This window comes from Manis pentadactyla, chromosome 14 (genome assembly GCF_030020395.1).
Source record: "Manis pentadactyla isolate mManPen7 chromosome 14, mManPen7.hap1, whole genome shotgun sequence".
NCBI classification, from domain to species: domain Eukaryota; kingdom Metazoa; phylum Chordata; class Mammalia; order Pholidota; family Manidae; genus Manis; species Manis pentadactyla.
Window position 1 is genome coordinate 11,182,130 of NC_080032.1, and position 24,122 is coordinate 11,206,251.

Here is a 24,122-nt window from a genome sequence, read left to right on the forward strand (position 1 = left end):
ATATATCCTTTTTTCATCTACTTAAGAGGTAAAATCTATTCTTAGCTCTCAGGCTATATAAAAGCAGGTGGCAGGCTTGATTTAGCCCACAAGCCATAGGTCACTGACCTCTGGTGTGGAAGAAGTGAGATGCACAGGCAGGGACTTCTAACAGGTGAGTTTTGCAGGAAGAGAAATGCAGCTGGACATATGCACGGACCATGTTCTCACACTCTAATGTGCGTGACCCAGGTTGGTCTCAGTGACCACAAAACTGAGGGAGAAGCATTACCATGAGCAAAAAGGATGTGATACCCCAACAGCCGAGGCACTGAGCCTAGTGCACAACTGAGTTTGGAAAGGCAAGTGGCTTTGATTTCTCACATTCAATCATGTCTATCCTTGCTTTGGAACAACTAAGGGATCCCACCTTACTTATTTCGGACTTGGCATAATTTCTAGAAATTTCCAAAATCAAATCAGTGGGCCAACACATGCAGCTCAAGTGTGTGAGAAGGAAAAGAATGGACCACAAGGCCCACGAGTGTGGGAGTGACAGGAATGATGTGCCAGCACATTCCAGAGAGTCTTTTTCCCCATATAGGACCCAGAACGTCAGCTAGAGTTGATGTACAGAGGACAGACTGCAATTCACATGTGCTCTTGACAAGTAAATTCCACCTCTGTGTGGGCCCAAAGAAAGCCATCCATACTGGAAAGAGCTAGACAAGAACAGTGACAGTCCAAGGCAGGAACCACATTGCTGTTAATCCCTACTGTTGCCCCTGGACCTTTCACAGGCCCAAAAGATATAGCAGAAGAGGGTCGGTAGGGAAGTGAGGACACTTGAATGCCAAGCCATGGAATTTTTCTTGCTTTAACAAGCAAGCAAAAACCCTCCAGAGGATTCCAGGCAGGGGAATGGCACAACAGGTCTATGTTTCAGACAGGGGCCAATGGTCACAGTGAGGAAGGACAGAGGGAGAAGTGAAGGCATCAGCAATGAGGCTACTGCAACAGTCCATGCAAAAAGAAAAAAAGACTGGCAAATAGAGAAGTCAGAAACCAGAATTAAAATGCTGTCACAGACAGAATCTAAAGGGCCAGATGAGTAATGGGAGAGGGAGAGGTGAGGGTGAGAAGAATGATCAGAACCAGGTAGGAAACTAAGTCGAAGTAGGCATAATCAACAAACAGACAATTATGGAGGAGAATGGACTCAGGGAGAGAAGGATAGCTGGCTTAACATCAGCACATATTGCAGGGCACATCTCCAAGATGTTTAGGTGGAAACATACCTTTATTGCTTGGACCCAACCTCTTACATGTTCTAGAGCTTCTTTGCTCAGTGCAATGGCCACGTGGCTATTTAAATTTACATTAATTAAAATTTAATGCAATTAAAAGCTCAACTATTCAGCTACATGAGCTATAAGCTGAGTGCTCAATAGCCAGATGTAGCCAGTGGTTTCTATGCTGGACAGCACAGAAGTCCATCTCCATCATCACAGAAAGTTCTGTTGGACAGAGTTGTTCTACAAGGTTTGCCTGAAAAACCCAGCCCTGTTTCCTTCTCACCGTGCCTGGTTTAGAAGCCTCCTGAAGAGCCGTCCCAGAGACACAGAAGACGACAGATGGAGCCTGTCCCACCTCATGGAGAGAAGAGCCTTGTCAGGCACCTGCCAGTGGTGACAGCTGGCAGCCCAGGTGAACTCAGCAGGAAGGACATACCTTTGCAGGTTCCCGCTGCTCCGAGATGGTAGATGGCTGCCAACACCCGCCAAATGGCTTGCTGCTCACTCTCCAAAATGCCCAGCGTCTCCATGGCACCCTGGAGCTGGGCAAAGGCAGCCACTGCCTTCTGCTTGTCTTCAGGCTGAGAGTGGAGGGAAAAAGAAAGAAAAAGAGGCCATCATGGTGGAGAAAATGCAAACTCACAACTTGAAGCCAAGCTTGGTCTCAGGAGAACGTGTGGTCACTTTATTGCCACAGTAAATTACCCACAATTAGGTAGGCTGAGGAGTGTTGACACACAGAACTCAGAGTGTTGGGAAAGTTATAAAAAGCATTTCTATCTGACTTTTGAAATGTAGTGTGATTTTTATCCATTCATGGGTTCATTTAGTAGATTTATTGGGGCTCTGCTCTGTGCTGGCCGGGCTGTGGGATGCAAAGATGAGCAAAACCTAGGACTTGACATTGAGGACCTTGCAAGGGAACAGTGGAAAGAGACATAAAAGCAACCAAGTGTAAAACAGGCCAGGCAGTAGGATCTGGGTATAAATGGGGAATTATGGGATATCAGAGGTAGGAATGAACTAATTAATCCCACCCAAGAGACACAAAGAGAAGGCCACAGAAGATGAGACAAAATGGTGATTGAAGTTTGAAAGATAAATAGGCAGAGTTGCCCAATGTCATATACTAAAGGTCACAATAGACAGAAGGGACAACATTTTTAGATCTTTGGAGACAACCAGTGGTCAACTGAATGTGAACCCAGAAGCAAGTATTTTTGAAGGTGGGCCAGACAGAGAAGTAGAAGAGATAGAGCATGAGAAGCTGGCAGGTGCCGACTGTGAAAGCCTCAAACATGATGTTAACAGGCATGGGCTTTATATTTCAGCCACAATTTGCAAATACGCATTCCTGTCCACATTCCTGGACCTGTGGCAGACATTATTAGTCAATCAAGATCCCACGGCAAGCCAGTGAGTCCAGATTCTTTTCAGGACATCACCTCTTGCAGCCACCACCAACTGATCTGTCTCGACGACTGAAATAAACACCGTGTGCCATCCCTGGTGCAAGCGGTGGGAGGCTGCCAAAGGCTTTTAAGCCAGAGGAAAGAGAAAATGACATGATCAGATGTTTATGGACTGTAGGGTGTTGTTTTTGCTTTTTCAGATTTACGACTCCAATTATATTTGATTGAATATTAAAATTAGTCTGAAACTCTTGCACACACACCATCTGGCCAAGGAGACTCAGCCCAGAAGCCTGCTGGGTTGAGAGGAAGTGAGCTGGGGACAAGAATGCTTCTGTCAATAATCCACCGGCAGATAATGAGGAACTGATTTGCACTTGGTCTGCTTACAGAGCTTGGGTGATGAACCGTGGGCTGTGAAAGCTGGCAGATCCTTGAATTTTGTGGCGTTCAATGCCCAGACAGGGGATGATGCTTGCCCAAGGTCACAGGGCAAATTAATATCAGATACAGACTAGAATCGGGCTTTTCTGATTCCCAGCCCAGGTCAGTTATCTCTCCCATTCAAGGCACTTCTTCTAACTAGGAAAGAAACCTGCAAGGAACATCAACCAATTGGAGCGACGTCAAAGCAGGCAGTGACATTGAGAGAGTCACTGTGGAAACGTTTCAATTAATAGCAAAAGCATGTTTCCACTGATCCATCATATTTCTGGGCCACCATAGGACCACAAAATCCCTAGCAACTAGGAGCTCAGCCTAGCAACTGCAGCTGCTCCACTGGAGCAAATGAAGGGAAGGAAGGCGTCTTACCAACATGCTCTGTTATTTATGAGATTTCAAAGTAGCAGAGAGAAAGGACACCAAAAGGACAGTGGCAGCTCATTTATTATGGCTCCCACTGTCAGCTAGGAGCATTTGACTTTAAGTTATAGGCGGACTCCATCAGCTGCCACTTAGCTCATGTGAAGAGAAGGAGAAAACTTCACTAAAGCTTATTTGCTTCCTTTTCTCTCCCTCGCCCGAGCCCCTCCCAAGTCTGTGTTCCAATGAAAGACTTGGAGTTACAAATATATATGTATTTCTGCTCCAAAGCAAATCAGACCAGGAAGATGTTCACAGTTCCTTAAACTTCTGGGAAACAAAACAACTCTGCACAATGCCCTGATGAAAGCCCCCGCTTGCATCAACATCATGAAATGAATGATCAAATTAGTGGGAAAAAAACCAACTCATAGCAGAAATGTCCATCCACAGGAGAATGAATATGCAAAGGGTGGGGTGGCCAGGGTGCCGTGATGGAGTACTATGCAGCAATGAAAAAGAACGGGGCACCAACACACACAACCACACGGATGAACCCCACAGACCCAGGGTGAGCCAGAGGAGCCAGATGTGGAAGAATTCACACCCAGGATTCCATGTATGTGACATTCAAACATGGACAAAACTAACCTCTGGAAGAGGAATGACGACTGGCGGGGGGCCCCTGATGGGAGGGGACTCAAGGGAGCCTTCGTCAGAATGCAGAGCATTCTAGGTCTTGATCTGGGCTGTGGCTGCCGGTGTGTTTAAGAATATAATCATCATTGAGTTGGACACTTAAAATCGGTGCAGTTAATATGCTTTATGTCTTGCCTCAATTTTTAAAACAGTAATGAAGAAAAAATGTCAACTCACAAGATATCCAGGGTCGGATGCAATGAAAGACTCAAGGTCAACCAAAGACTGCAGGTAATTCAGTGAAAAAGAAAATCTAAGCTGTTCTCTCCACATGAACCTGAGCTGTACTCAGAGCACCCAGGAGACTCCCACAATACGGAGGACAGTCAGGGTCAGGTTTGGATTGGGAGTCAGGCGGGACCGGGCGTTCTCTTGACTCTGCATTCCCAGCAGATGACTTTGCATTAATCTTTTACCCTTGAACTGAGGCTCAGTTTCCACTTCTGTAGAATGGAAATAATGGCCTACCCTCCTTCTAGGGCTGCTGTGGACTAAGTGAGTTGATGTGTGCAAAGCCCCAGCACCCAGTGGAGCTCAAACAATGCTGGCATCCACACACCACTGCATCTCTCCTGCCCATGCCTTTGCCCAGGCTGTTTGGCCATCCAGGGACACACTTCCTCACCACTGCCCAAGTTCATGCCCAGCACTCCATGGAAACTGAACCAGAAGTGGCCCAGGAGGGGCTCCCGGTCCAATGAGGGCAACAGATATGTAGACACTAACAGTCCAGAGGGAGTGCTGGGGGCTGGGAGGGGCAAAGAGCAGATGGGGAGGGTCAGAGGCTTCCTGCAAGAAGGGGTGTAGGATGGAGACAGAATGAGTAAGGTGCAGTGGGTGCTGGAGAGGCAGGAAGGGTCTTGGAGCCAAAGGGTGCAGGGCGGGGGCCCACAGCACACTGGGTCCCAAGAACCCAGAGAAGGGGGTCATGCAGGCTGCCCTGCAGAGGGAAGGGTGTGGGCAGCTGCCCTCTGATGGAGCGGGCGGCTGCTGGTGGCCTCCCTGGCTAAGGGACTGGCACCTGGGTGTCCTCTTCCCTGGTTATCAGCACAAGGGGGTGGGGCGTTCAGGCAGGTTCAGGGGGCTATAAACCAACCCCTCTCCTCCAGGGCTGGGGTGGGCTCCCCTGTCTCTACAACCAATTAGCCCAGGAGATTCGCACCCCTCCACCCCCTGGGCCTACAGCTGGCTCGGAGAGGAAAATGCTGAACATGGACTCAATTCATCTGCAGGAAACCTCAGTGCCTGCACAGGTGGGTGAACCTCATGGAGACCATGGGGCAGGCAGGACAGGTGTCCGTCCAGAGCCAGGAGCTACCCATTTCCAAGTGGCCCTGCCCCTGCTGGATCTTGCTTGGCCTACATCCTCTCTGGACACTGGGAGTCCATTTTAAGGAAGGAGGAGAGAAAGCATTAGTTGAGCACCTATTATGCTCTACATGGACCTTTTACTCTGTAAGGCAGGTGTGGGTCTCTCCAAATAACAGAGGAGGAAACTGAGGCACAGAGAGGTTTAGGCATTTGTCTAAAGCCACCCATTTGGGGAGGGATAATATCCCAATATGCTGATACTCTACAGAGCCCCCAAGCCAAGGAGCAGGCTGAGCGGTTGGGTGCTGCTGTGCCCATTCCACAGGTAGAAAACTGAGGCTGAAAGATGTCTTCAGCCACTACACAGGACTGAGATGACAGAGCGGGATGAACAGTTGTGGCAGATTTGGAGCTGGGCCAACCTGCATTCCAGTCCAGTCCCTGCCACTTAAAAGCTGTGTGCCCTTGGGCAAATAACTTCACCTCTCTGAGCCTGGTTATTCTTCCTGAAAAACATGTGAAAATAATTCCTTACCTCAAAGGGTCATTAGGAGGATTCAACTAAGGAAGCTCCCAGCCCCAGTGCACGGCCCCCACCCATGCACTCAGAGACCATTTCTCTGTGGTTGACAACTGGGTCATATTAAATAAACGTGCCTCTGGCCAAAGCCTGGGAGGTGACAGCCAGAAGCAAGTGCTGGGAGGCGAGGATTATTATTATTATTACCACTGCTGCTGGGCACTTTTTTAAAACATCAGGCTAGGTTGCAGAAAAATAAATTATAGAGAAGAAAATAATATGAAAGCTTTGTGTTTTCACATGTGTCTTGGTGCCCTGGCAGATCTCAAGTAAGTTCCATTTAAAAGCTGAAATGTGGCAGGCAGGGGGTACACAGTCTGAGGACCAGGAGGTAGAACTGGTGGTCAGCAGGCAGAGGGGGGCCCCCCCGAGGACTGGCGCCACCTGGGGGTCTCAGAGCTTCCCCCCGGGCCCCTGCTGCAGCTGCCCACCCCACACTTCCTCCTGTGCTCTTTGACCACACTGCACTGTTTGCCATCTCCCCACCTTTACCTTGTACTAGGTGCTAGGTGTAGCAGGAATGCTGGCCTCACTGCACCTGTCCATCTTCACTCTCAGTCCAGGTTAGTATGTTATCACCTCCTCCAGGAAGCCTTCCCTGATAAGCCTCTACCACTCCCAGCCTGGCCTCAGCCTATATACACCTCTATTCAGGCACCTGTCATTCTGGTTTGGACTGATGTCCTTTGGGATAGAGACCTGGCTGAGTTACTTCTCTGTGCAAGGTCCTGCGATCTAGTAAGACCAATAAATACCCACTGATGAGGGAACATCAATGAGCTGCCAGTTGGCATCCCTGATAAGAGGGTTTGTCCCCTGTAAGATAGGCCCATGGTGCTACTAATTCCATGTTCAAGGACTCCAGACACCCAGGCTGGCTGAGGGGTAAAAGCCGCAGACTCTCAAATCCCCCTCTCCAGGTCCTCGGTGATTCCCAGCAACCACCCCAGCTCCCAGGATGCAGGCAGTTGATCCAAAGACACCAGACCCCCAAAGCCCTAGACAACACCTTCAAAGACACAGGAGGGTCAATTCAGGTGTAATTCACAGAGCATTGCCTACCAAGGTAGCAAAGGTTAGAAAACAGGAAAGACGTGATCTTAGCCAAGTTGTGGCAAGTGGGACACGCTCATTTATTTATTCACTCAACAAATATTTAAGGGGCACTTGCTGTATGCCTGGCTCAGTATTAGGCCTTGCATAATACACAAACAATGAACAGGACACACAAGACCCCCATCCTCTCAGAACTTAGGGTCCAGGGGAACAGACTATAAGTAAACAAAGAGTGTGATACACAATGAGAAATTGTTACCGAAGGATCACAGAAAAGACCTTAACAGGAGGCCTCCCCTTGGACAGCAGGCTGGGAAGGCGGCGGCACTGGCACTGAGACTGATGAATGCACGAAGATAGTGATCACCTCCTAATTAAGAACTACAAAAGGGTTTTACAATACGTTTCAGTGGACAACAGAAGGGAAAAACATCAAGGAATCATGACTCCACCATGAATGTCTGCCTGGTCATTATAAATATTGCCTGTGAAAGTTTTCACGACATACAGATTTTTATGAACTGTGTAAAATATTCATAAGAAAAATACTGAGATTATCTGCCGAAATGTCACCAATGGATGCCTCTGGATGGGCGACTGGTTTTGGTTTGTGGGAGTGTGTGTGTTTTGGTTTTAGTTGTTCTGAATGCTGTTTCCTGATTTTCCACAGGAAATATGCATTAATTCTTTAAATAAATGTTCCGTTTACAATACAAACTAAAGGAGAACAGAGGTAAAACCGGTAAATGAAAAAAAAACAGCGTGGACGGCCAAGGTACACCCAACGGGTCCAATGTTGCCAACTAGGCTAATGCTGAATAATAACCCAATAATAATACAAGCTGACACTGGCTGAATTCCAGGCACTGGAAGCCCACATACTTGATGGGCTTTATCTCATTTAACTCGGGAGCAAGAGGGAGTTATTACCATCCCAGTTTTACAGATGAGGAAACTGAGGCCCAGAAAAGAAAATTCACTTTGCTTAAGACTACGCGGCCTTAAGTGCTGGTACTGATATTGGAACCTGGGTCTGTCAGACTCCAGATTCCTTTATTTAACCGCTGTCATCAGTGAATTTCCAGAGGACAACAAAACCAGCTGTTACAGAAGAAACAGAAGCAGGATCTGATCTGAGTCCCGGGATTGGCTAAGGAGGAAGAAGGCTCTGCTAAGCATGAATTTGGACTGTAGAACTGCTAGAGAAAATGCGAGACATCTAGTTAAATGTGAATTTCTGATGGATAACGATGGATAATTTTTTAGTGTTAATTATATGCCCTTGAAATATTGGTATAGCAGGAATGCTGGCTTCACTGCACTAACTTCACTCAGTCCAGGACCAGCTCAATGTTCACCTTCTCCAGGCAGCCTTCTGTGATTCAACTCCAACCCCATGCAATATTTGGGACATATTTACACTAAAAAAAAAAAATTCAACATTTATCTGAAATTCAAATTTAACTGAGAGTCTTTGATTTTTTCTAATTTACTGAATTATAACTGACAAATAAAAACTGCATATATTTAGGTGTACATGCAATGATTTGACATACATATACATGGTGAAATAATTACCACAATGAAGTTAATTAATACATCCACCACTTCACACAGTTACCATTTTTTCTGTGTGTTTTGAAAAGAATTAAGATCCACTCTCCTAGGAAGTTTAAGTGCACAAAAATACAGTATTATTAGTTAGGGTCATCATGCTGACATTAGATCAGTTACAAGATGAACAAGTTCTGGGCATCCCATGTTTTTATTGCTAAACCTGGCAACTCAGGAGGCTTGTACTTAGCAACTCGGATTCTTGGGGTACATTCCCTGACCTTCAGATTCCCTTACTGAGGCTGTACCCGGCCTGCCCAGTCCCAGAACAGCAGCCCAGGCTTGTATCAAAGACCAGCAACTTTTCAGAATTTATTTTTGTTTTTGGAAAACAGAGAAGACACTGTGGATACCCACCAGGTAGCAGAGAGAGAACAAAGGAACCATCCCCCCAGAAAACACCCCCCAGAGATACACACAAACGCACACACACAAAGAAAACAATTTCAAAGCCTCCTGGGCACGGAGACACTGTGACCCACCCCTATATGCAGACTTACAGTCAAATCAGGCTGATGAGCTCACCAGGGCCAAGCTCAGGCCCTTTTCCTCCTCAAAAGGATGGAAAAACAACCAACCATCCTCTTCCTGCCTCAATTAGATACACTTGTCCAAAACTCATTAAGTGAACAAGGAAACCCAAGTGCCGGGGTAGCTGCTCATCCTCTGCCGTCAAGGCTAAGGTCCCAGCTCCGAATGGCCCCCAGTCATGGGGAGTAAGAGAATGGAAAAAACACCATGCTACGGCCTCCCTCCCATGGAGGGAGGGGTGGGGAAGAAGTGGACTTAGGTTGATTTAGATGGAAGACAAGTAGATCCAGAATTCGATGATGAACGAGCTGCACTTTCACCTGCTGCAGACAGAGCCTCAACCACAGTGATTCTCAAAGCGGGGTCCTGGGACCAGCATAAGCATCACCTGGGAACTTGGGAGCAGTGCAGATTCTCAGGCCCCACCCCAGAACTACTGAACAGTAGCTCTGTGGATAGCACTCAGCAGTGTGTGTATTGAGATATAATTGACAAAGAATAAACTACTCACCTTAAAAATGTACAAGTCAGTAAGTTTTGAGGTATATGCTCATGAAACTATCATGACCACAGTGAAGACCACGACATACCCCTCAGCCCCAAAAAGCTTCCCTTTATAATCCTTTCTCCCCTCCTCCTGCTCCCGTCCAGTCCCAGGCAACCACTGACTGTTTTCCATCACCACGAGTCACATTTCCTAGTTTCACATACATGGGGTCACAGGGCTGTACTCTCTCCTTTGAGATTTCTCACCCAGCATGATTATTTTGAGAGCTATGGTGTTTGTTCACTCACTTTTCTGGAGGATGAGTATACTATCTTAACGCATAGTCTACAATGTACCTCCATCTGTTCACCTCTTAGTAGACACCTGGGCGGTTTCTAGGTTCTGGCGATTACAAATAAAACTACTTGGAACTTCCATGTAGAAGTTTTTGTATGGACAGACATCTTCATTCTCCTGCAGAGAAAGCCAGGGATAGACTAGAGTGTCATACAGGAGGGATAAGTTTGACTTTTTAAGAGCCCGTTTTCCAAAATGGTCGTACTGTTTTCCATTCCCTCCAGCAGTGTGTGTGAGTTCCAGTTACCACAAATTCTCACCAGCACTTGGTATAATCCATTTTTTTAAATGTGGGCCTTTTGTAATTGTGTAACGCTACTGCACTGTGGTTTCCATTTAAATTTCTTTAACGATGTTGAGCGTATTTTCCTGTGCTTATTGGGCATTCATATATCTTCTTCCGTGAAGTGTATGTTGAAATCTCTTGCCCATCTTTTTTGTTAGGTTGTTGTCTAGAGAGTCACTCATCTATTCTGGATTCAAATACTTTATCAGATATGTAATCTGCAAGTATTTTCTCCCAGTCTGTGGCTTGTATTTCCATATTCACCAACACTTTCAAACAGCAGAAATTCTTAATTTTGAAGAACTACAGTTGATCTATTTGTTCTATTATGGACTGTGCATTCGGTGTTGCATCTAAGAAATCTTGACTCAGACCAAAGGTAGAAAAAAAATTTCTCTTCTTCTAGAAATTATATGGTTTTAAGTTTTACATTTAGGTCTACACTCTTTTTATTTTTTATTTTTTAGTATGGTGTGAGGTTGTGGATTGAAATTTATTTTTTGCATGAGGATACCCAATTATTCCAGTACCACCTGTTTCCCAGATGTGTATGTTTGGAAAAAAACTTCCATGTTGAAATCACCTACCCTCCTCTACCTGGTGAACTCCTACTCATCATTCAAAACCCAGATCAAATGTCCCCTTGGCTAAGAAGTCTTCCCTGATTAAGGCCAAATAGATCTCAAGTGTTCAACTATCCTCAAGTTTCCACAGCCTCTTGTGCAACCTCTGCCATATTCTTATCCTACATGATTGCATTAATCCTCATGTCTGTCTCTCCTGATACAGTAAAAATTCATGGGTGAGGACTTTAATAGCAGCACTTAGCACAGGCCTGGCACAGGAGGAAGTGGTGTGTGTAGCAGGATCAGAGGCAGGTAGTATAGTGATTCAGAAAACAACTGTTGAAATATAAAATGTTTTAAATAATTGAATACCATTTATCAAGGTCCTATGCACAGGCCACATCTTCCAAGAAGCCATCTCTGATGGCACCTACCCATATTCATCAATAACATTTTCTAAGAGTAGTCAGTTGATTGATTTAGGCCAAGCCCTGTTCTAAGCATTTCATGTATCTCATTTCATTTAATCCTTAAAACCACTCCATGAGGCAGATGCTACTACTCTCATTATTTTAGAGGGCACAGACATTCAGAGAACTTAGACTGTATGCCTGAAGTCACATATCAGTAAGTGTCAGAGCTGGGGTTTGAACCGGATAGCCTGTTCCCAGAGCCACACTCTTACCTCTGTGTCTCCCACCTCCTGGTTCTCTTTATTCATACAAGTCTTATTGTCCCATCAAGCCAGGCACTGCCAAGGTAACCCCTGCCTCCCGCACATGGCCAGCCCTTACCAGCTCTGCACTCCAGTGGCAAAGAAGAAGAGTTGCAAAAGGAACCCCTATATCACACTCCCATTCTGGCCATAGGAACACAGACACCCAGACACCGTAAAAGGACCTCCTCCTTACCTTAGGCCACATGCCCATGCCGAAGGAGCTGCTATCTGCCATCTGGTGCAGGAACAGCTCTGTCCTGAAAGCAGAAAAGGGTCCAGGTAAGGGAAGCCCAAAGCACACCAGTGACCTGGCAAGGCTCCACACGATGCTCCAGACAGCCCCAGGTCCGGCCCCACTTCCAGAATATTCCTCACTGCCCTTACTTGGCCCTTGACAAATGCCAAAAAACCCTGAAAGAAAGAGTCATAGACTAAAAAGGGGAGCATGTCCTAACTCCAGCCTTCACTCACTGGCTGTGTGAACTTGCTCAAGGATGATATTAGAATAGGTAACTTGAATTAGTCCTTTCTATATGCTGAGTTTGAAGGTTATTCATGATAGTGCCACCCAATAGGTATAAATACGATCCCCATTTTTTACAGATGACAAATCAGAGGCACTGTGAGTTAGCACTTTTCCCCTGCAGCTGCAAACATGGAGCCAGGAGTTGGGCTGAGCCATCTTGGTCCCCAGAGTATAGGTTCCTATGCTCTCCTACTACTCGCCCCTTCTTCCGGCCTCTGTCTCACCCTATAAAGTGACATGATGCTTACGGCTCATTTCAGTGTTCAGACTGGAGGTTCCCTAAGAGAGGGAACTACAGACAGGCTGCCCAACCCTGCAAGCCTGAAGGGTGCCAGCAAAAGGGGAGGTAGTGGCACGGCCAGCCCTGCCCCTCCCCAGGCACACCTCACTCGGAAAAGCATCACAGAGCCCAGCACAGGCCCCCACACTTCCTGCCCCATGGCGGCTCAAACTGATTCCTGGAACTAGAGCTTACTCACCTGTCTCCAGGCAGTTTCTCCAGTTCTGGGCCCTCTAGTGCCCATACCCCCAGTTTCCTACAGAACCCCATAGCCCAGGCTTCTGCCTCATGCCCTGGAAGGACCCTTGTCTCAAAGGGTTCAAGCCCAAGCCCAGCCCTGCCAGTAGTGGACCAGGTCTTTCTCTGAGTCTCCCTGTAGCTCATCTTGCCTCCCAGGATTAGATGAACTATTATATATAAACTGCCCCTGCCAGCTGGCGCACAGTAGGTACTCTATAGTCTACAGTTGTTCCCCTTGCACTCAACATGCTCTGTATTCCATCAGTTGGAAGTTCAACTTGACAAACAATTACGGAACATCAACCTGGTGCCAAGTCCTATACTAAATGCTGGGGAAGCAGAAAGAAATAAGGGAGGGCCCCTGATTCAAACATCAGTAAGCCTGGTGGGGAAGAGAGATCCACAAACTCCAGTGCAGCAAGGGCTGAACCAGAAGCACACACCAGGCACCAAAATGGCACAAAGGAGAAACTGAGGAAGCAACAGTCAGAAATTCTGCACTCCTCAAAAGGGTTTCAAAGGAGGGTTTTGAAGGATGAATAGGAGTTTGCCACATGCATGCATGGGAGTAAGGACATTTGTGAAAGTGGGAACCAGTTTTTGTCTTTTGATAGCTTTCCTGTGAATGAAGGAATAGCCTGGCAGCAGTGGAGGTAGGAAAAGGGAGACAGCCTAGGAGGTCACCAGAGCCCCAGCATGACTGTGACCCCTTAAAGGGTCTTTGCTGTGCTAAGCACTTTTCTCACATCTCCCTGGGTCCCTGAAGCTCATCTGCGTCATCCTCCTCCCCTCAGGCACAGCTTCCTCATCACTCTAAGCACATCACACTCACCTTTGCCAGGCCCACTGACACAGAGCCCTCCCGGGCTGGGCCTGGCCTGGCATAGAGGCTTGGCATCCTCTGCCAACAGCAGCCCAGCCCTGTCCTTCCTGGGCTTGTCCCACAGGGAGCCCCCAGCTCCCCCCTTTCCAGCAGGCAAGGGCTCCAGGCTCAGAACGCAGCCCGATGCAGGTTCCCCAGGGAGATGTGCGTGCCCGCCAGTGCCCTGAGAGATGTGGGAATGGAGGGCCCCAGAGGTGAAGCCTTTCACCTGAAGCCGGAACTGGAATGCAGGATTCAGACTGCCATGTTCAGAGTTTATGGGAAGTGCTCCCACGTTATGCCCCAGCTGTCCACCAACAGGGCGCCTGCTGCTTTGAACGGATTTAAATGCCCACAGGGTTGGCACTAGTAGGTACCCATTCTATAGAAAGGGAAACTGAGGTTCAGAGAGGACCACAGAGGGCACAGGCAGGATCCAAACACAATCCCTCTGAGCCCAAAGTCATCCTCACCAGCACAGCCCTGCTCAGGGTCTCGGGGGGGGGGGGGTGTTAGGGCAGATCCCATTCTGCACAAAATGGACAAACGCACAAAAAGCACACGCTTGGCCATGGTGCTACTCTAAGCACGCACGCCTGTCCACTTTATAACCCTCCTCATAGTGCTCCAAGGTAGATGTTTTCACACCCATTTTACAAGTCAGGAAAGTGAGGGTCAGGAAGGAAGAGTCCCCAGCCCGAGGTCACACAGCCAGCAAGGGGATAAACCAGATGCACATCCCTGCAGCTCAGCCCCAGAGTCCGTGGTCCCAGCCACCATATGGCACAGCCCCATTCCAGGTTCATCTAGAGGCTCTGACTGCCTTCCAGAAGCTTCTTTACAACTCAGTTACCCTACTCTGGAAAGGGAGAGTTTCCTCATAACCTGCCCTCTCTGCAAAACTCTCCAAAGGGTACAGCTGTCCTATGGCCTCAGCCGAGGACAACAGCGGGGTTGAGCCTGTCCTTCCAACTGCGGAGGCAGACGGGAGACAAACACTGGGGGAGGCACAGGGCAAACTGCAAATTGTCACCCAGAGTTTTCTTCTCCTGGGGCTGCCTGAGAACCTTGCCTGTTCATTTGACATATGAGGAAACCGAGGCTCAGAGAGAGAGAGCCGTATGTGCCCAAGGATGCCCTACAGAATCCAGCAGGGGCAGAGACTGGGCCACCTCCCCCAGGAAGCCCTCCAAGATGAGTCTCGCCTAGCCCCCCTGCTTGCTGTTGCACTGGGTGCCCCCTTGTCCTCACGTACCCCATTTGGGCAAACCCTTCTGTGCGCCCAGGGCTCCCACCGAGTTTAAGAACTTATGGAAGACTTGGGACCTTCTGTTCCTCACCCCCCACCCATGCTGCTGTTAGGCCCTAAGCTGATAGGCCACAGTCCCAGCCGCTCGCCTCCACCACCCCAGCGTTTATAAAGGACTGTGAGTGACTTATCTCACTTAATCCTATAAGGTTGGTCAAGGTATTGTTTTCACTTTACAGAGGAAGAAGCTATGAAACATGAAAGGCAATGGAGTCAACTTATGTCAAGGGGCTTTCAGATGGAGCTAGGAGGCCGTTAAGGAGACAGGCCATCTGCACGTCCTCATCGATGGAACCATGAACATTTGAACTGGGCCAAACTGCAAATACCCCCAAGGGCTCAGCCTGAACACCTGTAACTCTACAGTGAGAGGCTTTGCTTAGTGATGGCCCTAGCAACCAGTTACATGCAGTCAAGATCAATTTTCTGCCACCAACGCCAATCACAATTCTTTATAAACAACACATACAAACAGTCTCTTTTGTCTTTAAAAATCCTTGTCACCCCTGGGGAAACAATTTGGGTTGCTACCCAAATCTGTGCTCCCTGAATTGCAATTCTGAGACCCCAAATAAATGCCTTTGTTTTATTTCATTTCTGCCTCTTTTCTCCATTGACAAAACCGGGGTTCACAGTGGGCAACACTTGACCTTCATCACGCAGCCCAGGAGCAGTAGAAGGCAGCTGGATTCAGAGGTCAGATTCATACCACTGTCTCGACTGGGCCCCTGGAGAGAGGGTTTTCTTTGTCTCACTGTCTTCCACTGTCCCTGCCTAACCCTGTGGCTCACCTGAGATCCAGGTCCAATCCAGCCAGCATCTGGGAGAAAACCTCGAAATTGCCTTCCCCTTCCGGCTGCCGCGCCACACGGCTCTTCTCCAGAAGCATTGTCTGCGGTGGGCGGGATGCACAGTGGTCAGCACTCCGGTACATCTGTCCCCTGCCTGGTGGCCAGCTCCCCGGAGGCCCCATCAGAATGCCCCACCCTGACCCACTCTTTGAGACAACATCTCAGGTTCAGTCCACATATCGAGCTTTATCAGACCCTCATCTCACTAATTCAGAATCCATCAAGGGACTCAGCTAATGCAATAGACTCATGATGATTAAGGTATCCAAAGGTAATAACAATTAAACGGAGCCATCCTCCAACATATTCTTATTAGTGGAAGCCTTGAATAACTTGACCCAAATGGTGATTAATGGTATAATTTCAGGGCCAGGACAGAAGAGGGACTTAGCACTGATGAGCTTTTCCTGATTCTGGATATTATCTCAGCTCTGCATACAAACAACTCTTCTAATAACCTAATCCTATCTTCTGTTCAAACAGAGTGTCTGAGGAGGGGAGGAGAAGGGCCTGGTGATTTTGGAGATGGGAACAGGCCATGTGTTCGTCACACACGGATTGCTGCGGAAGGCCAGCAAGCGACTGTTTAATTTCAGCTTACGCTTTTAAGGCCCAGCTAATGAGCGACTGAATTATATATATATTTACTCATGAATATTTCATCCCTGTGATATTCCGAGGGGCAGACGGGCTGGCTTGCTCACCATGCTCTGGGGCGCTGAGTGAGGTGGAGGGGAGCGGCCCACGGCCACGTGAGCCGTGACCACTTAGACACATTCCAGGGGGCGTGGGCTCTGCTGAGTGGGGCTGGGGACCGCCTCTCCCGTCTCCCAGAGGCCTCACCTGGAGCTGAGCAGCCGTGACTCGGCCTGTGGCGTTGAAGTCCAGCGACATCACCATGGCAAACCGGGTGGCGTGGCAGCTGTGGCCAGTGGACACACAGCCAAAGGCCCGGAGAATGGTGAAGGTGGCTCGGATCTTCTCCACTGTGGGGGAACGGGTCAGGGTGTCACCCCAGACGCTGCCACCCCACACAGGACTACCTTCCCCACTGGTGTCCATCCCAGGCCAGGCCCGATCCTGGCCCCAAGCCCCAGCGGACTTCCTGCTACCTCCCAGCTCAGCTCTAAACCACACATATTCCACTGCTGGCCAGGCCCTGTGCTGCAGGCAGTGTGCAGGAGGAGCAAGACTGAGCAGCATGGGAGAGACATGGGCCCAAGGTGGGGGCTCGGGGCCTTAGAGAGCCTAGGAGGGCGAGGCATTAACATCCTCAGACCGGCTCAGAGAGGGCTAACAGCGTAGCAGCAGCCTGGAAAGTCCTGCAGTCTCTCCACAATGTTTACAGAGCACCTACTACATGCTGGGCACTGTGCTAGGCTCCTGGATACAGCCTAGCCTGACTCCCACCCACAAACACACACCTTCACAGCAGAACTACATCCTGGGAGGGCCAAGACTGATGCCTGTCCCCACTGTATCTCCAGCTCCTAACATGGGCTCGGTGTAGAACGGGTGGTCGACAAAGTACTGGAATAAGCCCAGCGGAAAAGCAGAGCACAGTGGGTAAGTGTGAATATGGGCTTTGCCCTTTGCTAGTGACCTGATTTGGGACAAATTAATTAATCTCTCTGTGCTTCAGATATCCCACCTGTAAGATGAAGCTAGTAACAGTACCTACCTCATGGGGTTGTCACAACTAAAAAATTTAACAATAAAAAGTGCTTAGAAAGTGCTCCAAATATGGTGTTGTTAGTATTATATTTATTAGGACTAGGAAAGCAATGTATTCTCAGTAGGGAGAATATTGCCCCCAAAAAGGGAAAAACTGATTCTTGGGAGTAAGAGAATTTTGCTTTCTCCATGGAGCACAGATACCCAGGCACAAACAGATATGTGGTATATCTGTGACATTAAAATTTCATGGTAGCAGGGTAATTAAGGAGGGGGAATGTCTAAAAAGACTCCTTAGAGGTGCAACAAAGGAAAAAAATGCTGAGAACATGGGCCCAGGGGTGACAGCTCTGGAGCCAGACAGCCTGGGTTTGAATCCCACCTCTGGGATGCACTGACTGTGTGGCTTTGGGCTAGCTAGTTAACCTCTCTGTCTTAATGTCCTGGTCTATGAAATTTGAATAACAATAGTATCTAGTATCTACCTTATAGGGCTATTTTAAATAATATATAATTTAAGATGCTTGGAATAGGGCCTGGCACATAAGTGCTCTGCAGGTGTTTACTATGATCATTACGAATATTGTAATTACTGTTACTTGGCACTCTTTCTTCGGAAACTTGCTCAAGGAAGCCCCCATCGCCCTCCTCTGGGCTCCCTCTGCCTCTGCACTAACCAGCCCTCTGCCAGCATGTTGTGCAGAGCATCTGAGTTTGGTACATCTTGCCATTCAGTTTCCTCTGTCTCTCAGCTCCTCATGAACATCAGCCCTGCTCTTCTGTCTTTACTTGTTGAGCCCTCTGTACAGTTCACCAGGTTGTGCACTGCACAAGGACACCACATCTAAGGAGTGCTTATATATCACTTATATATCATAGAATCACAGGTTTGTATATTTATTAGGATTTCCCAGAACATTGGTGGTCTAGTGTTTGGCTCCAATAATCTTAATATCTGATGATGGTTCTGCAGATGGCTGTGAACGTCTTGAGGAAGGGGTACCTTCTTTCTAACCAGTGCAAAGGTGCCCACTGGACTAGGTTGGCCCCCCTCAGGAGCAAGCACAGGCTCTGCGCACAGGTGCTCAGTGGATGCTAGCTGAATGACTGTGAGGAGGAGCAGTCCAGGGCACCCCCCCACTCTCCCCTCCCTCCTCCCACAACCCACCCACAATATGTGTCACCTGGAGGCTACTATACCTGAGACCCCGCCATCCACACCACCTGCCATCTCCACCAGGTGCTCCAGGACCTGCTCACAGCAGGTGGTCTTCCCGGCGCCACTCCGGCCCAAGGCCACGATGCTCTGGTCTTTCCGCTGGCTCAGCAGTGCCCAGTATGCCCGCTGGGCCAGGGAGCCAATGTGGGCAGACAGGCCCTCCCGGCCGCCCCTGGGCACCTGCAGGGAGATCTTAGGCATCAGCCTTTCCCTCTCCAGCCAGTGCCCAGGAAGCAGTCCAAGACAGTGCCCCACCCCAGCCTCCAGCCCAGATCTGTGTCCCGACCTCCCATCCTGCTCCAGCCTTGGGGAGAGCCCATCCCAGGGTTCTAGTCCCACCCCCGGTTCACAGTGAGTCCTTGGGCATCCTTTGCGCCTACGCTGAACCTGGGTCTCCTCTTCAACTACCAGGAAGCCTGAACTAAAGCTGTTAGCTTATAGAGCCCATCTGACTTGGTACTCAAATCATTGGGTCATACCTGCCTATGATGTGGCACTGGATAAAATGGCACAATGAATGAGTGATGTCTGCCATGGAGCCAGAATGACGTGTGGGGGAGCTGGTGGTATGTCTGCTATATGCATTTGCCATCACAGATTTAGATAATACCTGAAGTCTCCCTTCCAGTTCATTCATCCATCCATTCATTCTTAATTTGATTTAAAAAAACTCACTGAGTACCTACCATGTAGCAGGCACTGTCCCAGGTACTGGGGGCAAAACACTACACAAAACAGATAAAGAAAATCTGCCAACCACGAGGAGATGCCATCGTACACCTATTAGAATGGCTTTTTAAATGTTTTTAATTTCTTTAATACTCACAACCAAGTTCTGGTAAAGACCAAGAGCAACTAGGATTCTCATACACGGCTTGGGGGGGACGCCAAATGACACACTCCGGGAGCAACTGGGCATCACTCATACAGTGAGGCACGCAGTCAGCATGGAACCCAGCAATCCCCGCCTAGGTATTTACCCAAAAGAAATGAATGTTTTTGTTCACAGAACACCTTCTAAGGCACTGGTCACATTAAGAAAATGTTCAAAATCACCAAAAAGTAGAAACACCCTAAATGTCTGTCAACTGGCGAACTAGCACTCCCGACCATCCTGGTTTCAGCATTAAAACTTCTGTTTCTGGAAAACGCTCCTCCCTGAGAAAACCAGAACATCGTGTCGCCCTGTGAATGGACCAACGGACTAAAGCACTCCTACAATAAAAGAAAGAACAAATGGCTGAAAGCCGCAACAGTGGGTGACTCTCAACTGCGTGGTGTAAACTAGTCGATTCCAAAGGTTACTGCGGTACAATTCCATTTATATGACTTTTCAGAAAAGGCAAAACCGTAAGGACAAAGAAAACCCAGACCAGTGGCTGTCAAGGGCAGGACACGGAGGAGGGGAGGACCACAAAGGGCCCTGAGAACTTTCTGGGGTGACGGAACTGTCCTGTAATTGATGCGGTTATTACACAAGTGTGCATGCTTGACAAACACAGAACCAGACACCAAAAAGGTGAATTGGACTGTTTGTAAATGGTGTCTGAGGAAGCTGGGCTGAAAAACAAAAAGCCAGTCCTCTGAACTTGCTTTCTGTTGGGAAGAGACAGAGGACAAACGAAGCAAATAATTCAATTATATCTAATAGGAGTCATTTTAAAGCCATGAGTCTGGACGAGATCACCAAGGAAGTGGGCATTTAAAGAAAAGAAGAGAAGAGGTGTGGGGCCAGGGCACCCTGACCCAGAGATGTCAGGGAGACCAGCAGAGGAGGCTGGGGAGGAGCCAGCGGGACAGCAGGAAACCAGGGAGTGGAGTCCCGGCGCAAGGAAGGGAGTGTCCGCAGGAGGAAGGGACCGGCTCCATCCAACGGGTCCAGCAAGAGGAGGCCAGAGGCGTAACCACTCAGCAGTGGGTTTGGCAGCGTGGAGATCACCGGTGACCTTGACAAAAGTCTGCTTAGCACAGCCTTTAGGGAGAAGGCAAGATGGCAAGTGGAAACAGGGAGGCCAGTCGAAGCAGGGGAAGGGCCTGACTGGGGGAGGACATGGGACCCTGGGGTGCACCTGTGTGAGGCCTCTGCTGCCCTCCCCAGGGCCTTAGCAGGACCAGGGACACAAAGTGCAAGGCCCTCCCCGAAACCCGGACCCCCAGTGCACCGCTGGCCTTCCCTGCCCCTGGACCCCTGGGAACAGTAGTAATGAGTCCTCATTCTGATGAAGACACAGGGGTCAGCAGGACCCCAAAGCTGGCAGAGGTGGGCAAGCCCCCCACATGGGCTGGACACAGCCTTGGGGCACACAGAAGGCAGAAGATCCCAGGATCTAAGCCCTGGAGCCACCTCCCACTCTGGAAACACTAGAATTCCAGGGACAGTCCCAAGGACTGGAGAGAATTTGGCAGATGGAGGCCCCTGTGTACACACACAAGTGCATGTGCACACATGCCCTTGTATTTGTTCACATGTACCCTTGCATGCTTGCACACAGGCTTGCTCACCGACACATGCACCCAAAACCTGCAGAGGCCCCTGTACCCGTCTACACCCCATCCAATCACACCCAAGAAGACCTGCTCCCCCACCCCCGCACACACCCAGCTCCAGAGCAGCCAGATGGGCCCAGACTCCCAGTGAGACCCACACACTGCCCAGCCCATCTTCAAGGGGGTGCCAGTCCTAGCCTCACCGCAGGTCTGTGCTCCCATCTGGTGGCCATTTGTGAAACTACATACGACTCAGCCAAAGAACCTAGGTGGCTGAGGGTTTGAGTAGAGGCTGGAAGGGCAGGGCACTGGGCTAGGGGCTCAGGGGGATACGAGACTCATATTCCACTTCAGATTTTACGCCAACATTTTTACGCTATTTGGCCCAGGCTCTGCAACGGATGCCTCAATCCAGGACAGCCAGTGTGAATCTGGCGGGCAGTAGGTCCCTGTACAAAACATCCCTCCTGGGGGCTCCTAAGGAGCCAGAGGAGCCGCCAGCTCCTCAGAAGGCTCAGAGGCCTTGGGCTTCAGCGACAGAAGCGTAGACCTCACGGCAAGGGAGGGGAGAGTGCGCAGGCTCAGATGTCCTCCTCCTGCACCCCTGCCAAGGCCAGCCAAGCTGGGGTGGGGCCTGGGGTGGCATGGGGTGGCCTGGAGAAGAGAAGCCTTGGAGAGGGGGATGCAGAGCACTGTGTCCTCTTTAACAGACTTGGCATCATTCAGAGGCTAGGAGTAGATTTTCTCCCGTGGGACTCCAAAGGGCAAGATGTGGCTTTGCATCCCCAATTGACGGATGAGAACTCTGATGCGAAAGAGGCTTGATCTTTCCAAGGTATTCTCAGGGCATTAGCAGGCGTTCTAGAGGCCTGTGACTCTCCCTGACCCACGAGTCCTCAGAACAGGGCCCAGATAAGACGTCTGGCCTCCCATGGGTCTCCCACGCTGCCTCATCTACTCGCCACCCAGCAGCCAAAGATGCCCTTTTACAGCAGAAGTCGGGCTGTCTCTCTGCTCTGCTGAGAATCTCCAGTGGCTGCCATCATGCTTAAAGGAAAAGCCGGAATCCTTAGGACCATGTATGAAACCTGGCACGACCCTCATGCCCGTTTGCCCCAACCTGCTCACTATCTCCTCCTCCACACTCATCAGCTACTTAGAATTATTGGCCTGTCTCCCCCTCTGTAATGGAAGGTCTGTAAGGGCAAGTTTATTTGCCCAACTTCCCTGCTCTTTCCAGCACACTTGAAGGATCAACCTGCCTCTCAATCAATAGCCATTGAAACAATGAAGGACATGGGCTCAAATTACTCAGTTGTGGCTGCGCACCTTCCCACAAGGGGGCGCTGAGAGATTACCTTTGCTTCAACCGTCTTAACAAAAACTGGCTGTTTCTATATGTAACATGAAATAAATAAGTAAAAGCTTGAGGCTTCAGTTTCCCAATTTATGTGAGATTCCCAAGTGTCCAGTGCGAGATGCAGGGCATAGAAGAGCAGGCAGCCCGGGTGTTATCGCAGCTACCCAACTACTGGACGTGAGAGCTCCGAGGCTGGCCCAGCCCCTTCATCTCATCTGCGAAACGGGGTCAGTAATGGTTCCTGTCTTTGCAGGTGGGTGGGAAGGTTAATTGAAATACTATGTGAACATGCTTGAAGCAGTGCCTGGGACAGAGTTGATACTCATGTAATATTTTCTCTCATTGTTATTTTTGTCTTTAATGTACCTGTTGTTTCTATCAGCCACTCACCTTTACCCTCTAAGGAGGGGGGATCACAAGTCCTTGATGCCCCAGGATGCCCACATTGCCCCTGGATCTCGCATCTGACAGGATGCTACTCACAGACAGACAGGTTTGCAGGGGGCTTTAGCTGCTATGCTCTCCCCCGGCATGCAGAGGGAAACCCCCACAACCTGCCCCTCCTGTGCCTGTCTCCAGGCCTTGCCCCATGGTCCCCCTCACCTTGCCTGCAGAGGGCGCCAGGGTTCCCCTAGGCTGGAGGGCGATCAGATCCGGCCCCGAGCAGGTGTGCGGCAGCTGAGCCCGGTAGCGGTGCAGAAGTGTGTTCAGGACACTCGACTCATTGACACTGACCAGGGAGGCCAGATCCTCGGCCTGATCCAGCTCAGGAGGGTTGGCCTGCAAACCATCACAGTGTCTTCTGGCCTTCTGGGCCCCCGTGCTACCACCACCACCACCCCTACACACACACACAGGCTCGGTGACCCTGTCCCTGGACAGCTGTGACCAAAGGCCACAACAAGACACAAGGACCAGAGAGAGTGACACGACCCCTTCTCCTTTGCCCTTTGCACAGCCTGAGAGCCACCCTTCCCTTCACACTAGTCCTTCCTTCCTGAGCTCACTGCACCAGGGGGAGGTGCTCCCAGACACACAGGGCAAGCCTCAGAGCACCTTCTGTATCTCAGACACCACAGAAAGAAGGGGGTGTTCCAGAGTGAGGGGGTGGCTGCTGCTGTTGACTCCTCTTCTGGGTCATCGGGGAGATCTGCATGTGCTCTATGATGCTCAGGGGTGGACCAAACAGCCTCATTTGTCTAATAGCCCACCTGCATTGATCCCTGGAAAATAGGCCCAAACTTTTCTAGAAGCAAAGGATGATTGTGGCTTCCCCTTGGGGCATCCATTCTAAAAGGCTTCCTACCATTCTTTCATGGAGCTTTCTGGGCTTAATGCTCTGGGGTTTGGGTTAGCCTAAGCTCTCTCATAGGTCAACCTTTCTTCTGAGGACACTGGCCCTCTGCAAGCTCCCAGCACCAGTAGGAATGGAGGGCCTGAAGTGGGCAGGGGAGTGGACAGGGATGAAGACAACCAAGGCCCACATGGAGCTCCTGGAGGAAACTCATTCTTGATTAATAGGCTACAACAGCTGGGGGAAAAAATCAGGACAGAACCTTTTTTTCCCCTATCATTATCCTCCAAAAGATTTACAGTGTATTGCAAAAATTATGCAAAGC

At 49.4% G+C, this 24,122-nt stretch overlaps 1 protein-coding gene across 1 annotated transcript in view; it reads right to left on the bottom strand.

The window, feature by feature from the left end:
* The window catches only part of MYO18B (myosin XVIIIB), a 231,732-nt gene that overhangs the window by 197,729 nt on the left and 9,881 nt on the right, over positions 1–24,122 (bottom strand). The window contains exons 6-11 of the mRNA XM_057492611.1: positions 23,107–23,283; positions 18,638–18,836; positions 16,607–16,749; positions 15,704–15,804; positions 11,889–11,952; positions 1,711–1,855 (exon numbers count right to left, since the gene is read on the bottom strand). Coding sequence (XP_057348594.1) covers positions 1,711–1,855; positions 11,889–11,952; positions 15,704–15,804; positions 16,607–16,749; positions 18,638–18,836; positions 23,107–23,283 — 829 coding nt within the window. The remainder of the gene's footprint in view (positions 1–1,710; positions 1,856–11,888; positions 11,953–15,703; positions 15,805–16,606; positions 16,750–18,637; positions 18,837–23,106; positions 23,284–24,122) is intronic.